The following is an 18,706-nucleotide window of genomic DNA, read 5'->3' on the forward strand; positions in this document are numbered from 1 at the left end:
CAAAATGTACCTTAACCTCATTCCTACTGCACTAATACGGCATTTCCATTGCCCATATCAGCCACCCTGTGGTCTCTGAGCAGAAATGCTAGCCCTGGTGCCAAATTTGGGACAACTTTATACTGCGGACACATACCCAGGAGTAACAGGATCGAAATTACCTCAAATAAAATCAGAATGTTTCTGCAATTACACTGGATCCTTAAACAAGCAGTGAGGAGACTTTCATCCTTTTTACCCCTGGGACTTTGACTGGAGTTCAGGCCAGATTGGCATTCTTGTTTTTCATACAATCATAGAAGGATTACAGCACGGAAGGAGGCCATTCAGCCCATCGAGTCCACGCGGGCCCAATGTAAGAGCAATCCAGCTAGTTCCACTCCCCCGCTCTATCCCCGTAGCCCTGCAAATTTTTTTCTTTCAAGTACTTATCCAGTTCCCCTTTGACTGCCGTGATTAAATCTATCTCCACCACCCCCTCGGGCAGTGCATTCCAGATCCTAACCACTTGCTGTGTTAAAGTTTTCCTCATGTCAGGTTCTTTTGCCAATCACCTTTAAATCTATGTTCTCTGGTTTTAGACCCTTCCGCCAATGGGAACAGTTTCTCTCTATCTACTCTGTCTAGACCCTTCATGATTTTGAATACCTCTATCAAATCTCCTCTCAACCTTCTCTGTTCCAAGGAGAACAACCCCAGCTTCTTCAGTCTATCCACGTAACTGAAGTCCCTCATCCCTGGAATCATTCTAGTAAATCTCTTCTGCACCCTCTCTAAGGCCTTCACATCTTTCCTGAAGTGTGGTGCCCAGAATTGGACACAATACTCCAGTTGTGGTCAAACCAGTGTTTTATAAAGGTTCAAAACGACTTCCATACTTTTGTACTCTACTCTATGCCTCTATTTCTAAAGCCCAGGATCCCGTATGCTTTTTTAACCGTTTTCTCAACCTGCCCTTTCACCTTCAACAATTTGTGCACATATACCCCCAGATCTCTGTTCCTGTACCCCTTTTAGAGTTGTGCTCTTCACTTTATATCGCCTCTCCTCGTTCTTCCTACCAAAATGTATCACTTCGCATTTTTCTGTGTTAAATTTCATTTGCTACATGTCTGCCCATTCCACCAGCCAGCCTATATCCTCTTGAAATCTATCACTATCCTCCTCACTGTTTCCTACCCTTCCAAGTTTTGTGTCATCTGCAGATTTGGAAATTGTGCCCTGTACACCCAATTCATTAATATATATCAAGAAAAGCAGCGGTCCCAGCACTGACCCCTGGGGAACACCACTGTACACCTCCCTCCAATCTGAAAAACAACTGTTCACCACTACTCTCTGTTTCCTGTCCCTTAGTCAATTCTGTATCCATGTTGCCACTGCCCCCTTCATTCCATGGGCCGCAATCTTGATGATAAGCCTACCGTGCGGCACTTTATCAAACGCCTTTTGAAAGTCCATATATACCACATCAACTGCATTGCCCTCATCTACCCTCTCTGTTACCTCATCAAAAAACTCTACCAGGTTAGTTAAACACGATTTGCCTTTAACAAATCCGCGCTGGCTTTCTCTAATCAATCCACATTTATCCAAGTGACTGTTAATTTTGTCCTGGATTATCGTTTCTAAAAGTTTCCCCACGACTGAGGTTAAACTGACTGGCCTGTAGTTGCTGGGTTTATCCTTGCACCCTTTTTTGAACAAAGGTGTAACATTTGCAATTCTCCAGTCCTCTGGCACCACCCCTGTATCTACAAATGTTTTATTTAGTTATTTTCAGTCCCTGTTCTGTGGCACCCACAATGTCTTTCATTTAATGCTTTTTCTATTGCAGAAAAACACTTATGTCCATTATAATTTAATGCTACTGGTATGTCATCGTGCATAATAGCATCTTGTGAAAAAATAAAGTGCTTGTCATAATCTTGAATTTTCCTTTTCCTTAGAACGGCACCGAAAATCATAGAAACAACTGGGGTGCATTTCCAGGTGAGTTGTGAATTAAACTGTAATGACGTACTGTAAACAAAGGAATTGCTAACCTCAGCCATTTTCATTTTAACACCATCTCATTATTGAACAAGTCACTATAGACTATGTGTCAAAGTTGGTTGACTTCTGTTTAAATGTGGAGCTGGTATCTTTGTGCAGTGATACTGTGAGCTGTGTCAATGCGTATTGTTGCAGACTGTATATGAACACCTCGGGGAGCTTCTGGCTGTTCTTCTAATTTTGGATGAAATAATCGAGAATCACGTTACGTTGAAGGACCACTGGATCATGTACAAAAGGTTAGAATGTGAAGTGTAAAGTGAAATGCTCATCATTTCACTGGCTATAAATCATTTAGCTCACCGGTAGATCATGTTTGTCTGCTGATTTACTGTGTTGCAGTAGGAAGGCATGGGATTGCATCTTAAGCAAAATACTGTGGATGCTGGAAATCTGATATAAAAACAGAATGTTGGAAATACTCAGGTCAGGCAGCATCTGAGAAGAAAGAAAGAGTTAACATTTCAGGTCAATGATCTTTTGCCAGAACTGGAAGAAATTGAAGATTGAACAGTTTTTAAGCAAGTCCAGAGCCGGGGAAGGCATTGGTGGGGGGAGGGAAAAGAACAGAAGGGAAGGTCTGTGATAGGGTGGAGGGCAGGAGTGATCAAATGACAAAAGGGATGATGGTGCAAGGCAAGGAGGGTGGGAATGGGACAAGTAAAGAAACAAAAGATGGGTCTAGAGGAGCTGTAAATGGCAGAAGCATTAGCAGCATCTGGTGTCCAAAAAAGTGGGAGCAGTGTTATGATCTGAAGTTATTGAAATCAAGGCCCTCCTTGCCTTGCGCCATCATTCCTTTTGTCATTTAATCACTCCTGCCCTCCACCCTATCACAGACCTTCCATTTTGTTCTTGCCTCACCACCCCGCCACCCCCCACCCCCCATTTTCCTGGCTCTGTACTTGCTTAAAAACTGTTTAATCTTCAACTTCTTCCGGTTCTGAAGGGTCATTGACCTGAAATGTTAACTCTGTTTCTCTCTCCACAGGTGATGCCTGACCTCAGAATTTCCAGCATTTTCTGTTTTTATTATGGGTTTGCAGCTGATTGTTTGCATGGGGGTATGCTCAGCAAGCAAGACATTTCCTCATGGCCAAAAATTGGGGGGGTGGGGGGGTGGGTGGGGAGAAGTCAGCCAGGCTACTCTTGTACACCCTGAACAATTGGCATGTTGGTAGCCTGCCTGCCCCCTGTCTTAGCTGTGGAGCGGTGTGTAATGCAGGGGGAACCAAAGAGGAACACAGGACAGAGCAATTGCTAGACTAAAAAAACTAAGGTCCATCTGGTTCGCCTTCTACCATCAAATAGTAGGTACAGCACAGGAGGAGGCCATTTGTCCCAACGTGCTCTTTGAAAGAGCTATCCAATTAGTCCCATTCCCCTGCTCTTTCCCCAAAGCCCTGTAAATTTTTTCCCTTCAAGTATTTATCCAATTCCCTTTTGAAAGTTACAATTGAATCTGCTTCCACCACCCTTTCAGGCAGCGCATTCCCGATCGTAACAACTCGCTGCGTAAAAAAATATTTCCTCATGTCGCCTCTGGCTCTTTTGCCGATCTGTGTCCTCTGGTTACCGACCCTTCTGCCATTAAAACAGTTTCTCTTTATTTATTCTGTCAAAACAGTTCATGATTTTGAACACCTCTATCACATCTCCCTTTAACCTTCTCTGCTCTAAGGAGAACAATCCCAGCTTCTCCAGTCTCTCCACATAACTGAAGTCCCTCATCCCTGGTACCATTCTAATAAATCTCTTCTGCACCCTCTCCAAGGCCTTGACATCCTTCCTAAAGTGTGGTGCCCAGAATTGGAAACAATACTCCAGCTGAGGCCTAACCAGTGTTTTATTAAGGTTTAGCATAACTTCCTTGCTTTTGTACTCTATGCCTCTATTAATAAAGCCCAGGATCCATTCGCTTTTTTAACAGCAATCTCAACTTGTCCTCCCACATTCAAAGGTTTGTGTACACACACCTCCAGGTCTCTCTGTTCCTGCACCCCCTTTAAAATTGTACCATTTACTATATATTGCCTCTCATTCTTCCTACCAAAATGTATCATAGAAAGGATACAGCACATTCGGCCCATCGAGTCCGTGCTGGCTTGATGCATGAGCAATCCAGCTAGTCCCTATCCCCGTAGCCCTGCAAATTTTTTCCTTTCAAGTACTTATTCAGTTCCCTTTTGAAAGCCACGATTGAATCTGCCTCCACCACCCCTCAGGCAGTGCATTCCAGATCCTAACCACACGCTGTGTAAAAAAAAGTTTTTCCTCACATCACCTTTGGTTCTTTTGCCAATCACAAATCTGTGTCCTCTGGTTCTTGACCCTTCTGCCAATGGGAACAGTTTCTCTCTCTATCTACTATGTCTAGACCCTTCATGATTTTAAACAACTCTATCAAATCTCCTCGCAACTGTCTCTGTTCCAAGGAAAACTTCCCCAATCTATCCACGTAACTGAAGTCCCTCTTCTGTGTTAAATTTCATCTGCCATGTGCCTGCCCATTTCACCAGTCTGTCTGTGTCCTCCTGAAGTCTGTCACTATCCTCCACATTGTTTACTTCATTTCCGAGTTTTGTATCATCTGCAAACTTTGAAATTATACCCTCTGTATCCAAGTCCAGATCATTAATATATATCAAAAAGAGCAGTGGTCCTAATACTGACCCCTGGGGAATACCACGCTACACTTCCCTCCAGCCTGAAAATCAACCGTTCACCACTCTGTTTTCTGTCCCTTCGCCAGTTTTGTATCCACGCTGCCACTGTCCCTTTAATCCTGTGGCCTTTAATTTTGCTAACATGTAATACTTTTCCAAATCCTTTTGAAAGTCCATATGCACAACATTAATCGCACTACCCTCATCAACCCTCTCAATCAAGTTAGTCAAATGTGATTTTGCGTTAGAAATTCTGTGCTGACTTTCATTTATTAGCCCAGACTTTTCCAAGTGCCAATTAATTTTGTCCCGGATTATTGTCTCTAAAGTTTCCCCACCACCAACATTAGACTGACTGGCCTGTAATTGCCGGGTTTATCCCTCTCCCCTTTTTTGAACAGGGGTATGACATTTGCAATCCTTCAGTCCTCCAGCACCGTCCCCATATCTAACGAGGATTGGAAGATTGTGGCCAGAGCCTCCGCAATTTCCACCCTCACTTCCCTCAGTAACCGAAGATGCATCTCATCCGGACCAGGTGACTTTTCGACTTTGAGTACTGCCAATCTTTTAAGTACCCCCTCTTTATCTATTTTTATCCTCTCCAATATCACTATTACCCCCTCCTTTACTGCTACAGTGGCAGCATCCTCTTCTCTAGTGAAGACCGATGTGAAGTATTCATTTAGTGTCTCTCATGCCCCCTGCCTCCACAAGATCTTTTTTGTCCCTAATCGGTCCCACCCTTCCTTTGACTACCCTTTTACTATTTATATGTTTATAAAAGACTTTTGGGTTCCCCTTAATGTTAGACACTAATATATTCTCGTACTCTCTCTTTGCCCCTTATTCCCTTTTTTAGATCTCCTCTGTACTTTCTGTATTCAGTCTGGTTCTCTGCTGTATTACAAACCATACATTTGTTTTAAGCCTCCTTTTTCTGTTTCATTTTAATCACTATATCTTTCGTCATTCAGGGAGCTCTCGCTTTGGATGCCCTTCTTTTTCCCCCTCGTGGGAATGTGTCTACTCTGCACCTGAACCATCTCCTTGAAGGCCTCCCTTTGTTCAATTACTGTTTTCCCTAACAATTCTTGATTCCAATCCAGTCAGGCAGCATCTGTGAGGAAGAAACACAGTTAAAGTTTCAGGTCAATGACCTTTCGTCAGAACTGGAAGAAGTTGAAGATCTAAGTTGAAGATCTGACCTGAAACGTTAACACTTTCTTTCTCCACAGATGCTGCCTGACTTGCTGAGTATTTCCAGCATTTTCTGTTTTTATTTCAGATTTCCAGCATCTGCAGTATTTTGCTTTTGATTTGCTTGATTCCAAGATGGGCAAGATCCCTTTTTAACTCATTGAAATTAGCCCTCCTCCAGTTAAGTATTTTCACATTTGATTGTTCCTTGTTCTTTTCCATAACTATTCTAAACCTAATATTATGATCGCTATTCCCCAAATGCTCCCTCACTGAAACGTGCTCCACCTGCCCCACTTCATTCCCCAGAACTAGATCCAGCACTGCTTCCTTCCTCGTTGGGCTGGAAACACACAGTTCCAGAAAGTTCTCTTGTTACTGTCCCAGTCTATAGTGGGATAATTGAAGTCCCCCATTATCACTGTTCTATAGTTCTTGCATCTTTCTGTAATTTGCCTGCAAATTTACTCCTCTATCTCCTTCCCACTATTTGGTGGCCTATCGTATACACCCTGTAGTGTAATAGCTCCTCTATTGTTCCTTAATTCTAACCAAATAGATTGTGTCTCTGTAACCACATGATCCAATGATAGTCATAGAAGTTTACAACATGGAAACAGGCCCTTCGGCCCAACATGTCCATGTCGCCCAGTTTATACCACTAAGATAATGGAATTGTTGACTAATCAGAGCGATCAATCTCTATCAATGAGTCTCCAATAGACCCAGACATGAGTGGGGAAAACCCCCAGTGATGGAGAGCTTTGGGATCCATAGGTCCAAAGTCACCTGTTCCTCCCGAGCCTATTACACTCACCACATGTCATGTCTTAAATTACTCATATACAGTATTCCAGAATGTTCTGAGGAAGAAAAGCAAAACTGTAGAGCGAATATCTCCATCTATAATCGACTCTTCATTTTTGTAACCATTCAACCTTGCAATTACAGCTTTGAATATTTAATTTTAAATCCCTGTGGTTGGATGTGGATTTTACAAGTGATTGCAGTACTGTGAAGTACCTACAAGTGGTGCTGCTGAGCTGTAGTTCTCACAAGCAACACAGGCAGCAATTGGTGCATAAGCTGACCCAGATACTTCACCAATTATTGCCATCCTCTAGTTTGCATTTCTGAAATTTGTCCAAAAGTTCGGATATGCAGTCATGTTTTTAAAAAAAAAGTTAGCCTCATTTTAAACAGGTCTTTACTTGTCTTAAATGTAGTTACCCTCAGATGGACAAGTAGATTTAATTGCAAGGTATTGTATTTGAGAATATTTACAACTGCATTTTTGATGGTTTTTAGATTACTGAAATCTGTCCACCACAATCCGTCAAAATTTGGAATTGCTGAGGAAAAGCTGAAACCATTTGAGAAATTGCTGTTGAAGCTGGAGGGTCAGGTGCTGGATGGGGTGATTTTTCAGGTCAGGGTATATTTGTATACAGCATAGCAAAGCCACTGAAATACATTACTAACAGAAATAAACTTCAATTTGTATCTAATTAAGAAGCCTGTGGCAGTAATAGTCTCCAACTTAATGTTCTAGAGCTGGTGTCATAGCTTACACCTGTGAGATGACATGTTTTCACAGTCACTCTGGTATTGACTGAATTTATTCCTTAGGCCTGTGTTGAACAGCAGTTTGATAAGAGGAATGAACCGGCCTCCGTCTCAAAGAATAGCACGTTTACAGAAGAGTTTGCCCACAATATTCGCACCATTTTCACCAATGTAGAGTCCAAGCTAGGTAAGATCTTGTTGTGCTTCAAACCTTACGGGCTGGTTTTCTTGAATGTGTAACCAGGTGTTTTATTATTGTTTCTACTTCTGATGCCTGAAGTGGCTGAATTCAATTTTTAAAAAAGTCATCAGTGCAAATAATCAGCAGAATACAATCATAAGGATGCGCCAGGCCTAAATGTTCATTCCTGCAACGTGCAGTTGATTAGTTAAGGTCACTGTTTGATATTGCATTATTTGCAATCAATTGGATCATGTTTCATCTTTGAGCTTAATTTTCATTTGGTGAGTGAAGCCCATGGTTCTACCTCCAGAATATTGTTTGGAAGAAATTTGTTCAGTTCAAGAATGATATTTAGTGTCCGTTTGGTTTTGTGTGTGGCTGAAAGTTATCCATGGTTTAATCTTAGAATCATAGAATTGTACAGCTCAGAAGGAGGCCATTTGGCCCATCGTCCCTGTGCTGGCTGTTTGAAAGAACGATCCAATTAGTCCCACTCCCCTGCTCGGTTATTTTTTCCTTTTCAAGTATTTATTCAATTCCTTTTTGAATCTGCTTCCACCACTTTTTCAGGCAGTGCATTCCAATAAAAATTCTGTTATTCATACAAGTTTTTCATTCCCTTCTGTGTTTACACCAGGAGAGCCTTCAGAGATTGACCAGCGAGACAAGTATGTCGGAGTCTGTGCACTTTTTGTCTTGCACTTCCAGATTTTCAGAACATTAGATAAAAAGCTGTATAAATCCTTGCTAGACGTCTGTAAGAAGGTGAGTGATGTCTGCCTTTTGGGATGTTTCACTCAACTTTTTAAATGCAGTTTTGTTAATTTCTGGATATTGATCTTTTTGTTTGGCTCAATGCAGGTACCGGCCATTACACTCACTGCCAATATTATCTGGTTTGCTGATCAATTCCTGCTAGACAAAATGGCACCAGCTGTAAAGGTTGCAGAAAAAAAGAATCTACAATCTATTAAATTACAGAGAGAAACCTTTCTACAACAGAAGGCCCAAACTCTGACCAAGTAGGTCTCTGTTTGTAGACTATTGTATGTGGACTATTGTTTGTTTTGTTTGGTTTGTGGACTATTGTACAGTGTATGTTCTGGCCACTCCACATTAAAGCCATAGAGAGAATACGGTGTAGCTTCATCAATGAGGCCAGGGATGGGAAAGTATGGTTGAGAAGTGACTGGGCCTATTTGGAGCTGAGAAGGCCAAGAGGAGATTTAATAGCTTTTTTAAATTATAAAGGGTTTTGATAGTGAATGGGGAAAGACTATTTCTTCTGGGGAGTTAGTGATGAGGGCTCTCCTGTGGAGTGAACCTCTATGGTGTGTCAGGCTGATTGCAGACTCCAGATAATGTGTGCGAGTTCTCTTCCCCCTCCCCCGGCCCAAACTTTCTATAAGGCGCATATATATATGTATCAAGTCACCAGCTCCAAAAACAAACCACAGAACGTACCAATAAACTCACCTATCATCATCCAGAAGAACTTTTGTCCTTACAGGCCTGTCTTTCAGGGCCTAGGGCTGCCTCTTCTCACCATAAGACCATAAGAGATAGGAGCAGGAGTAGGCCATTCAGCCCCTCGAGCCTGAGATCATGGCCGATCTGATTTTTACCTCAACTCCACTTTCCCGTCCTTTCCCCATATCCTTTGACTCCCTCGCTGATCAAATATTTGTCTAACTCAGCCGTGAATGTATTCAATGACTCGGCCTCCACAGCTTTTTGGGGTAAAGAATTCCAAAGATTCTCGACCCTCTGAGAGAAGAAATTCCTCCTCATTTCCGTCTTAAACGGGCGACTCCTTATTCTGAGACTATGCCCCCTGGTATTAGATTCCCCCATGAGGGGTAACATCCCCTCAGCATCTACCCTATCGAGTCCCCTCAGAATCTTGTATGTTTCAATAAGATCTCCTCTCATTCTTCTAAACTCCAATGAGTATAGACCCAACCTGTTCAATCTTTCCTCATAAGACAACCCTTCCATACCCGGAATCAACCTAGTGAACCTTCTCTGAACTGCCTCCAATGCAAGTATGTCCTTCCTTAAATAACGGCACCAGAACTGTACGCAGTACTCCAGATGTGGTCTCACCAGCACCCTGTACAGTTGTAGCATGACTTCCCTGCTTTTATACTCCATCCCCCTAGAAATAAAGGCCAATATTCCGTTTGCCTTCCAGATTACCTGCTGCACCTGTATGTTGACTTTGTGTTTCACGTACGAGGACACCCAGATCCCTCTGTACCGCAGCATTTTGTAGTATTTCTCCATTCAAATAATATTTTGCTTTTTATTTTTCCTCCCAAAGTGGATGACTTCACATTTTCCCACATTATATTCCATCTGCCAAATTTTTGCCCATTCGCTTAACCTGTCAATATCCCTTTGCAGACACTTTGTGTCCTCATCACAACTTGCTTTTCCACCTATCTTTGTATCATCAGCAAATTTGGCCACAAGACACTCTGTTCCTTCATCCAAGTCATTGATATATATTGTAAATAGTTGAGGCCCCAGCACTGAGCCCTGCGGCACCCCACTAGTTACAGATTGCCATTTTGAAAATGACCCTTTTATCCCGACTTTGTTTTCTGTTAGTTAGCCAATCCTCTATCCATGCCAGTGTATTACCCCCAACACCATGAGCTCTTATCTTGTGCAGTAATCTTTTATGTGGCACCTTATCGAATGCCTTTTGGAAATCCAAATACACTGCATCCATTGGTTCCCCTTTATCCACCCTGCCCGTTACTTCCTCAAAGAACTCTAATAAATTTGTCAGACACGATTTCCCTTTCATACAATCAAGGAGAGTCAACATGGTTTTATTATGAGTCTCCAAATGTCCTGCTACTACTTCCTTAATAATGGATTCTAGCATTTTTCAATGACAGATGTTAGGCTAACTGGTCTATAGTTACCTGCTTTCTGTCTCACTCCCTTCTTGAATAGGAGTGTTACGTTTGCGGTTTTCCAATCCGCTGGGACCTTTCCAGAATCTAGTGAATTTTGGAAGATTACAACCAATGCATCCACTATCTCTGTAGCCACTTCCTTTAAGACCCTTGGATGCAAACCATCAGGTCCAGGGGACTTGTCAGCCTTTTAGACCCATTAGTTTACCTAGTACTTTTTCTCGAGTGATAGTGATTGTTTTTAGTTCCTCCCTCCCCTTTGCCCCTTGATTTTCTTTCCACAGCTTGTATTATTTTCCTGGACCTTGGGGCCTGATATTTTTAGGCTGTGTTGGCCTTCTGACTCTGGCTGTCCCTGCACTTGCAGCAAATTTTGAGCCTCTGCACTCGCTGATTCTCAGCCATTTCTGGACAGGCATAGCAGGAGGATGATGTTACAATAGAGTTAAAAATTGTGTATTTTAAAATGGAAACCCATCTATATCCAGGCAATCTGGTTTCAGCCTCGGGCTGTGGAGAATCTCGGTCTGAGCTGTGAGGATCTGGAGCTCCATCTAGTGGTAGAGCTGGACCTGCAGGCGTGACTGGGTTTGTGATCGCTAATAGTTGCTCACTGAACAATGGGCAGTCCTTTCGAGGGCACATCTACAGCCATGGCAGGGCAAGGTGATGCCCAAGTGTGGATGTTTTAACATGGCAAAACCCCATAGAAGCTGTTTGCCTATCTTTAAAATGGAGTGGGTAACACCGTACCGATTTTAATATAAACTGGTTGCACATGGAGACTCAAAACCAAATGTAGCCTTCAGGCCCAACAGGGCTAGAGCGTGTGGGATAATCGGATCCCAATGCACAGAAGTAAAGGTTTTAATATAACCTGTAACCACCTCCAGTCCTACAACGCACCCCCCCCCCCCCCCCAAAAAAAAACCTCTTCCTCCGACTCTGGTCTCTTGTGCAGCCATTCAGGCCCTATACTTTTGAATTCCCTCTCCACCTCTCCACCTCCCACTCCAATCATATCGTAGTTACAGAACAGAAGGAGGCCATTCGGCCCATCATGCCTGTGTCAGCTCTTTGAAAGCTGTCCGATTTGTCTCACTCCCCTGCTCTTTGCCCACAGTCCTGTTAAATTTTTTCCCTTCAAGTATTTATCGAATTCACTTTTGAAAGTTATTGTTGAATCTGCTTCCACCGCCCTTTCAGGCAGTGAATTCCAGATCATTACGTTCTGCATTTAAAAAAAAAAATGTTTCCTCATGTCGCCTCTGGTTCTTTTGCCGATCACCTTAAATCTGTGCCCTCTGGTTACCGACCTTTCTGCCACTGGAAACAGTTTCTCATTTATTCTATCAAAACAGCTCATGATTTCAAAACCTTTACCAAGTCTCCCCTTCACTTTCTCTGTTCGAAGGAGAACAACCCCAGCTTCTCCAGTCTCTCCACATAACTGAAGTCCCTCATCCCTGGTACCATTCTAGTAAATCTCTTCTGCACCCTCTCCAAGGACTTGACATCCTTCCTAAAGTGTGGTGCCCAGAATTGAACACAATACTCCAGCTGAGGCCTAACCAGTGTTTTATTAAGGTTTAGCATAATTTCCTTGCTTTTGTACTCTATGCCTCTATTAATAAAGCCCAGAATCCCATATGCTTTTTTTGAACAGCCTTCTCAACTTGTCCTGCCACTTTCAGATTTGTGTACATCCTCCCCCAGGTCTCTGTTCCTGTACCATTTAGTTTATATTGCCTCTCCTCATTCTTCCTACCAAAATGTATCACTTCACACTTCCCTGCTTTAAATTTCATCTGCCATGTGTCTGCCCATTTCACCAGTCTGTCTGTCCTCCTGAGTCTGTATCCTCCACATTGTTTACTACATTTCCGAGTATTGTGACATCTGCAAACTTTGAAATTATACCCTCTAATGTATGTCAAAAAGAGCAGTGGTCCTAATACTGACCCCTGGGGAACACCACTGTATACTTCCCGCCAGTCTGAAAAAAAACATTCACCAGTACTCTCTGCTTTCTGTCCCTTAGCCAATTTTGTATCCATGCTGTCACAGTCCCTTTAATCCCATGGGCTTTAATTTTGCTAACGAGTTTTATGTGGTACTTTATCAAATGCCTTTTGGAAGTCCATATACACAACATCATCCGCACTACCCCCATCAACCCTCTCCATTACTTCACCAAAGAACTCAATCAAGTTAGGCAAACATTGCTTTCCTTCAACAAATCCGCGCTGACTTCCATTTATTAGCCCAGACTTTTCCAAGTGCCAAAAGTTTCCCTGCAACCAATGTTAGGCTGACTGGCCAGTAATTGAGTTTATCCCTCTTCCCCCTTTTTTGAACAGGGTTGTAACATTTAGTCCTTCGACATCGCAACAGGACGAGGCCATTTAGCTCCTCGTGAGATTATGGCTGATCTGTGACCTAACTCCATATACCACCGTGACCCCATATCCCTTAATACCTTTGGTTAACAAAAATCTATCAATCTCCGTTCACAGTTGAGCTAGCATCAACTGCCGTTTGCAGAAGAGAGTTCCAAACTTCTATTAGCCTTTGCGTGGACTCACCAACCAGCAGAAATAGGGTAGATAGTTTCTCTCTCTCAGTTCCCCCTAATATCTTGAAAACCGATCAGATCACCCCTTAATCTTTTTAAATTCCAGGGAATGCAACCCTAGGTTGGGTAATCTTGCTTCATAATTTAACCCTTGGAGTCCAGGTATCATTCTTGTAAACCTGCACTGCACTCCCTCCAAGGCCAATATGTCCTTCCTAAGGTGCGGTGCCCAGAACTGAACCCAGTACTCCAGGTGTGGTCTAACCAGAGCTTTGTAAAGCTGTAGTATAACTTCTACCCCCTTGTATTCTACTCCTCTAGATATAAAGGCCAGCGTTCCATAAGCCTTTTTGATTATTTTCTGTACCTGTCCATGACATTTTAATGATCTATGTATGGGGGGGACCCCGAAGTCTCTTTGGACCTCCACTGTTTTGAGTTTTTCACCATTTAGAAAGTACTCTGATCTATCTTTTTTAGGTCCAAAGTGGATGACCTCACATTTGCCTACATTGAAATCCATTTGCCACAGTTTTGCCCATTCACTTAATCTATTAATATCTCTCTGTAATTTTATGCTTCCATCTACACTGCTTACAATGCTGCCTATCATTATGTCATCAGCAAACTTGGATATGTGGCTCTCTATCCTGTCATCTTAAGTCGTTAATAAATAAATTACCCATCCCCATACCTAAGGAGGATTGGAAGACTGTGGTCAGAGTCTCTGCAATTTCCACTTTTACTCCCCTCAGTAACCTAGGATGCATCCCATCCGGACTGGGTTACTTTCTACTTTGAGTGCTGCCAACATTTTGAGTACCTCTTTATTTATTTATTTTTATTCTCTGCATTATTGCTTTTCCCTCCTCCTTTACTGCTACATTAGCAGCATCCTCTTCTCTAGTGAAGACAGATGTGAAGTATTCATTTAGTACCTCAGCCAACCCTCTGTCTTCACAAGAAGATCTTTTTTGTCCCTAATCGGTCCCACCATTCCTTTGACCACTCTTTTTTGCTATTTATATGTATATAAAAGACTTATGGGTTCCCTTTTGTGTTAGCTGCTAATCTATTCTCATACTCTCTCTTTGCCCCTCTTATTCCCTTTCTTAGATCTCCCCTGTACTTTGTGTTCAGTCTGGTTCCCTACTGTATTATGAACCTTACATTTATCATAAGCCTCCTTTTTCTGCTTCTCTATATCTTTAGTCATCCAGGGAGCTCTAGCTTTGGATGCCCTTCCTCCCCCCTCGTGGGAATGTGTCTACTCTGTACCCGAACCATCTCCTCGTTGAAGGCCTCTCATTGTTGAATTACTGTTCTGTCTACTAATTTTTGATTCCAATCGAACTGGGCAAGATCCCTTTTTAACTCACTGACATTAGCCCTCCTCCAGTTTAGTATTTTTATGCTTGACTGTTCCTTGTCCTTTTCTATAACTATTCTAAACCAAATGATATTCTGATTACTGTTTTTTTTAATCAATACAGCCCCCCTCCTTTCTTTCCTTCCCTATCTTTCCTGAATATCTTGTAGCCAGGAATATTAAGAACCTAATCCTCCCTTTCTTTGAGCCAGGTTGTTGCCATGCACTAACCTGTCTTATCCTACTATTCATATACTCACTATTCTGTGGCACTGGGAGTAACCCAGAGATTATTACCTTTTGAGATCCTGCTTTTTAACTTCCTCCTTATGCTCCTGAAATTCTAACCGCAGGACCCCATCCCTTTTCCTTCCTCTGTAATTGGTTCCCACGTGGATCATGACTCCCAGCTGTTCCCCTTCTCTTCCTCTCCCCCCCCCCCCCCCCCCCCACCCCCAAAATGTTCTACACCCTCTGTGATATCCTTTTAGACCATCTACAAAACCCATCTCTCTGACCGTATTTGTGGTCACCCCTCCTAATATAACTTATTTTGACTTGGTGTGCATTTTTCTCTGATTACGCCTCTGAAGCACCATAGGATGTTTTTCTACATTAAAGACACTTTATAAATGCAAGTTTTTGTTAAATCAATTGGTGAAAACTGAGTCCACGTGGTATAGAGCCCAGGAAGGTGTGAGGTTGGATTCCGTCTGTGGTGATTAACTGATTTCGGGTAGGGTGCCTCTAACCTGTGTTTTTTGGAGTGGGGGGGGAATTAGCCAGGATTCTTGTTCCTGATTGTGATCTAGTGAACTCTGTTGGCAGTGTGTGGATATCTGGTTAGGGCAAGACAAGGCTTCACTATGATGCTGTCCACATTCAAATAGCTTGCAAACACTTAAATGATGAATGACCACTTGTGTTTGGTTATAAGAGGATGACCAGTGTCTGCGAAAAAAAATTCCCAGCAAGAAGGCAAAGCCCGGATGGGGTGAGAGAAGATTGGTAGAAAATGGAGTGTGGGGAGGATTTTGGGGGAAAAAGTTCTTTACACACTCAACTTCTGTTGGTTTAATCTTCACACATTTCTAATTGAAGAAAAACATTATTTTGTAGAGATGTGCAGTCGTACTACTTGTTTGTAAGCTCATGGATGATGAAAATGGAATCCGTCTTGTCCAAGGAGCAGAGTATGGAGAAGTTTGCTGAGGATCTGTCCAGCAGGTGTAACATTTTTATACAGGTAATATTTTTAAATCTGCTGATTTCTTTGGTCCTCGAGATAAAAGGCAGATATAATGAATGTGGTTGGTTTAGAAAATAACTGGCATTTTAAAACTTCAGTTTGTGCATTCTCACAGGTGTTCAGGACCTGGGTTTGTAGAAAATACAAAGCTTGGTCTTTTAAATCACATAATTGTGCTAGGCTTTGAATTGCCATGGCTTATAATGGAATGTAAATTATGACATGCACTATTTTATTGTTTAGTGGAAGACCAAATCTAACTGACCGGTTTGATGTCTTTAGGGTATTCTGTACGCAAACAGCCTCAGTAACATCATCCGAACCACAATGAACCTGTACATGTCAATGCAGAAACCCATGACCAAAACATCTGTTAAAGCATTGTGCAGACTTGTGGAACTTTTAAAGGTAAGCTGTTGGAAATGTGTGTCACTTAGTAACTCAGTTCATTCATCTGATATTGAGTGTCACGGAAATTGAGTTCACATTTGCTTTCCTTTTTTCTGCCGTTTTAGCAAAAGTTGATCTTAATTTTCTGTAGGACTACTTCTGAGGTGATTTTCCAGCGACGAGCGCCTCTATTGCTCTTTCCACATATTATCCACCAGATTCTTTTAATACGAGGGAATGCAGATATTTAATTTTCCAATTGCTGTTCTAACTTCTGCAAATGAGGGGTATTTATTTATGTACTTAACATCTTGCAGCGATGCTGCTGAGACTTCAATAGGGACAGACCCAAGCACCAATATGGTTAAGAAAAAAAACTTGCATTTATGTAACACCTTATCAGTGTGACAAAAATGAAGCAATTCTGTCTTGTTTTGGTCGACCAGCTGTCTCTTGAATTCAGGGCACAATACCTAACAATCCATCTGCACTGTCCCACCCAATCTCATTACAGATATTACAATGTTTGCTGTTATTATTTCCGTTGTGACAGGCTTAAGGAGAAGTTTGCAGTTCGTACAGACTTTGGTTCAGTTATGGATGTACAGCCTGTTTTTTTGAATGAGGCTGGTAATTAGGACATTTTAACATGCCCTGGTAACAGTTTGAGGATTATAAAATGGGGCAAACGGGAGAATCCTTCGAGGGGGGGCTAAGTCAAACAGATTGAAACCTTCACAAAGACTGGTAGACTAACCTCCAACAGTTCATTAAGAATACAAGAAAGGAAATGATTTGAAAGTTCAGGTTAGATCTTAACCATTTAACTTTCCTTTTGAGGAGATTGTACTAGAATTTCTACTGTAAATACATCCGTTACATCGAAACTACAGCACAGAAACAGGCCATACGGCCCAACTGGTCTGTGCCGGTGTTTATGCTGCACACGAGCCTCTAATCTCCCTGCTTCGTCTACCCCTGTCAGCATATCCTTCTGTTCCTTTCTCCCTTATGTGCTTATCTAGCTTCCCCTTTAATGTATCTATACTATTTACCTCGATTACTCCTTGGGGGAGCGAGTTCTACATTCTCACCACTCTTTGAGTAAAGAAGTTTCTCCTGAATTCCCTATTGGATTTATTAGCAACTATTTAATATTTTATGACCTCTAGTTTTGGACTCCCTCACAAGTGGAAACATCTTCTCCACATCTACCCTATCATTATCTTAAAGACCTCGATCTGGTCACCCCTCAACCTTCTCTTTTTTTCTAGAGAAAAGAGCCCCCGCCTGTTCAGCCTTTCCTGATGCGTGTAACATAGAATCATAGAAGTTTACAACATGGAAACAGGCCCTTTGGCCCAACATGTCCATGTCGCCCAGTTTATACCACCTAAGCTAGTCCCAATTGCCTGCACTTGGCCCATATCCCTCTATACCCATCTTACCCATGTAACTGTCCAAATGCTTTTTAAAAGACAAAATTGTACCCGCCTCTACTACTGCCTCTGGCAGCTCGTTCCAGACACTCACCACCCTTTCAGTGAAAAAATTGCCCCTCTGGACCCTTTTGTATCTCTCCCCTCTCACCTTAAATCTATGTCCCCTCGTTATAGACTCCCCTACCTTTGGGAAAAGATTTTGACTATCTACCTTATCTATGCCCCTCATTATTTTATAGACTTCTATAAGATCACCCCTTAATCTCCTACTCTCCAGGGAAAAATGTCCCAGTCTATCTAACCTCTCCCTATAAGTCAAACCATCAAGTCCCGGTAGCATCCCAGTAAATCTTTTCTGCACTCTTTCTAGTTTAATAATATCCTTTCTATAATAGGGTGACCAGAACTGTACACAGTATTCCAAGTGTGGCCTAACTAATGTCTTGTACAACTTCAACAAGACATCCCAACTCCTGTATTCAATGTTCTGACCAATGAAACCAAGCAAGCTGAATGCCTTCTTCACCACCCTATCCACCTGTGACTCCACTTTCAAGGAGCTATGAACCTGTACTCCTAGATCTCTTTGTTCTATAACTCTCCCCAACGCCCTACCATTAACGGAGTAGGTCCTGGCCCGATTCGATCTACCAAAATGCATCACCTCACATTTATCTAAATTAAACTCCATCTGCCATTCATCGGCCCACTGGCCCAATTTATCAAGATCCCGTTGCAATCCTAGATAACCTTCTTCACTGTCCACAATGCCACCAATCTTGGTGTCATCTGCAAACTTACTAACCATGCCTCCTAAATTCTCATCCAAATCATTAATATAAATAACAAATAACAGCGGACCCAGCACCGATCCCTGAGGCACACCGCTGGTCACAGGCCTCCAATTTGAAAAACAGCCCTCTACACCCACCCTCTGTCTTCTGTCGTCAAGCCAATGTTGTATCCAATTGGCTACCTCACCTTCGATCCCGTGAGATTTAACCTTATGTAACAACCTACCATGCGGTACCTTGTCAAAGGCTTTGCTGAAGTCCATGTAGACCACGTCTACTGCACAGC

At 42.3% G+C, this 18,706-nt stretch overlaps 1 protein-coding gene across 1 annotated transcript in view; it reads left to right on the forward strand.

Annotated features, from left to right (window-relative positions):
• Positions 1-18,706, forward strand: part of LOC137341489 (WASH complex subunit 4) — an 84,881-nt gene that overhangs the window by 24,654 nt on the left and 41,521 nt on the right. Inside the window, exons 8-15 of the mRNA XM_068004596.1 lie at positions 1,950-1,992; positions 2,191-2,294; positions 7,230-7,350; positions 7,551-7,674; positions 8,309-8,436; positions 8,533-8,693; positions 15,665-15,791; positions 16,077-16,202. Of these exons, the coding sequence (XP_067860697.1) occupies positions 1,950-1,992; positions 2,191-2,294; positions 7,230-7,350; positions 7,551-7,674; positions 8,309-8,436; positions 8,533-8,693; positions 15,665-15,791; positions 16,077-16,202 (934 nt within the window). The remainder of the gene's footprint in view (positions 1-1,949; positions 1,993-2,190; positions 2,295-7,229; positions 7,351-7,550; positions 7,675-8,308; positions 8,437-8,532; positions 8,694-15,664; positions 15,792-16,076; positions 16,203-18,706) is intronic.

The sequence above is a fragment of the Heptranchias perlo genome, chromosome 24, assembly GCF_035084215.1.
Source record: "Heptranchias perlo isolate sHepPer1 chromosome 24, sHepPer1.hap1, whole genome shotgun sequence".
Lineage (NCBI taxonomy): Eukaryota > Metazoa > Chordata > Chondrichthyes > Hexanchiformes > Hexanchidae > Heptranchias > Heptranchias perlo.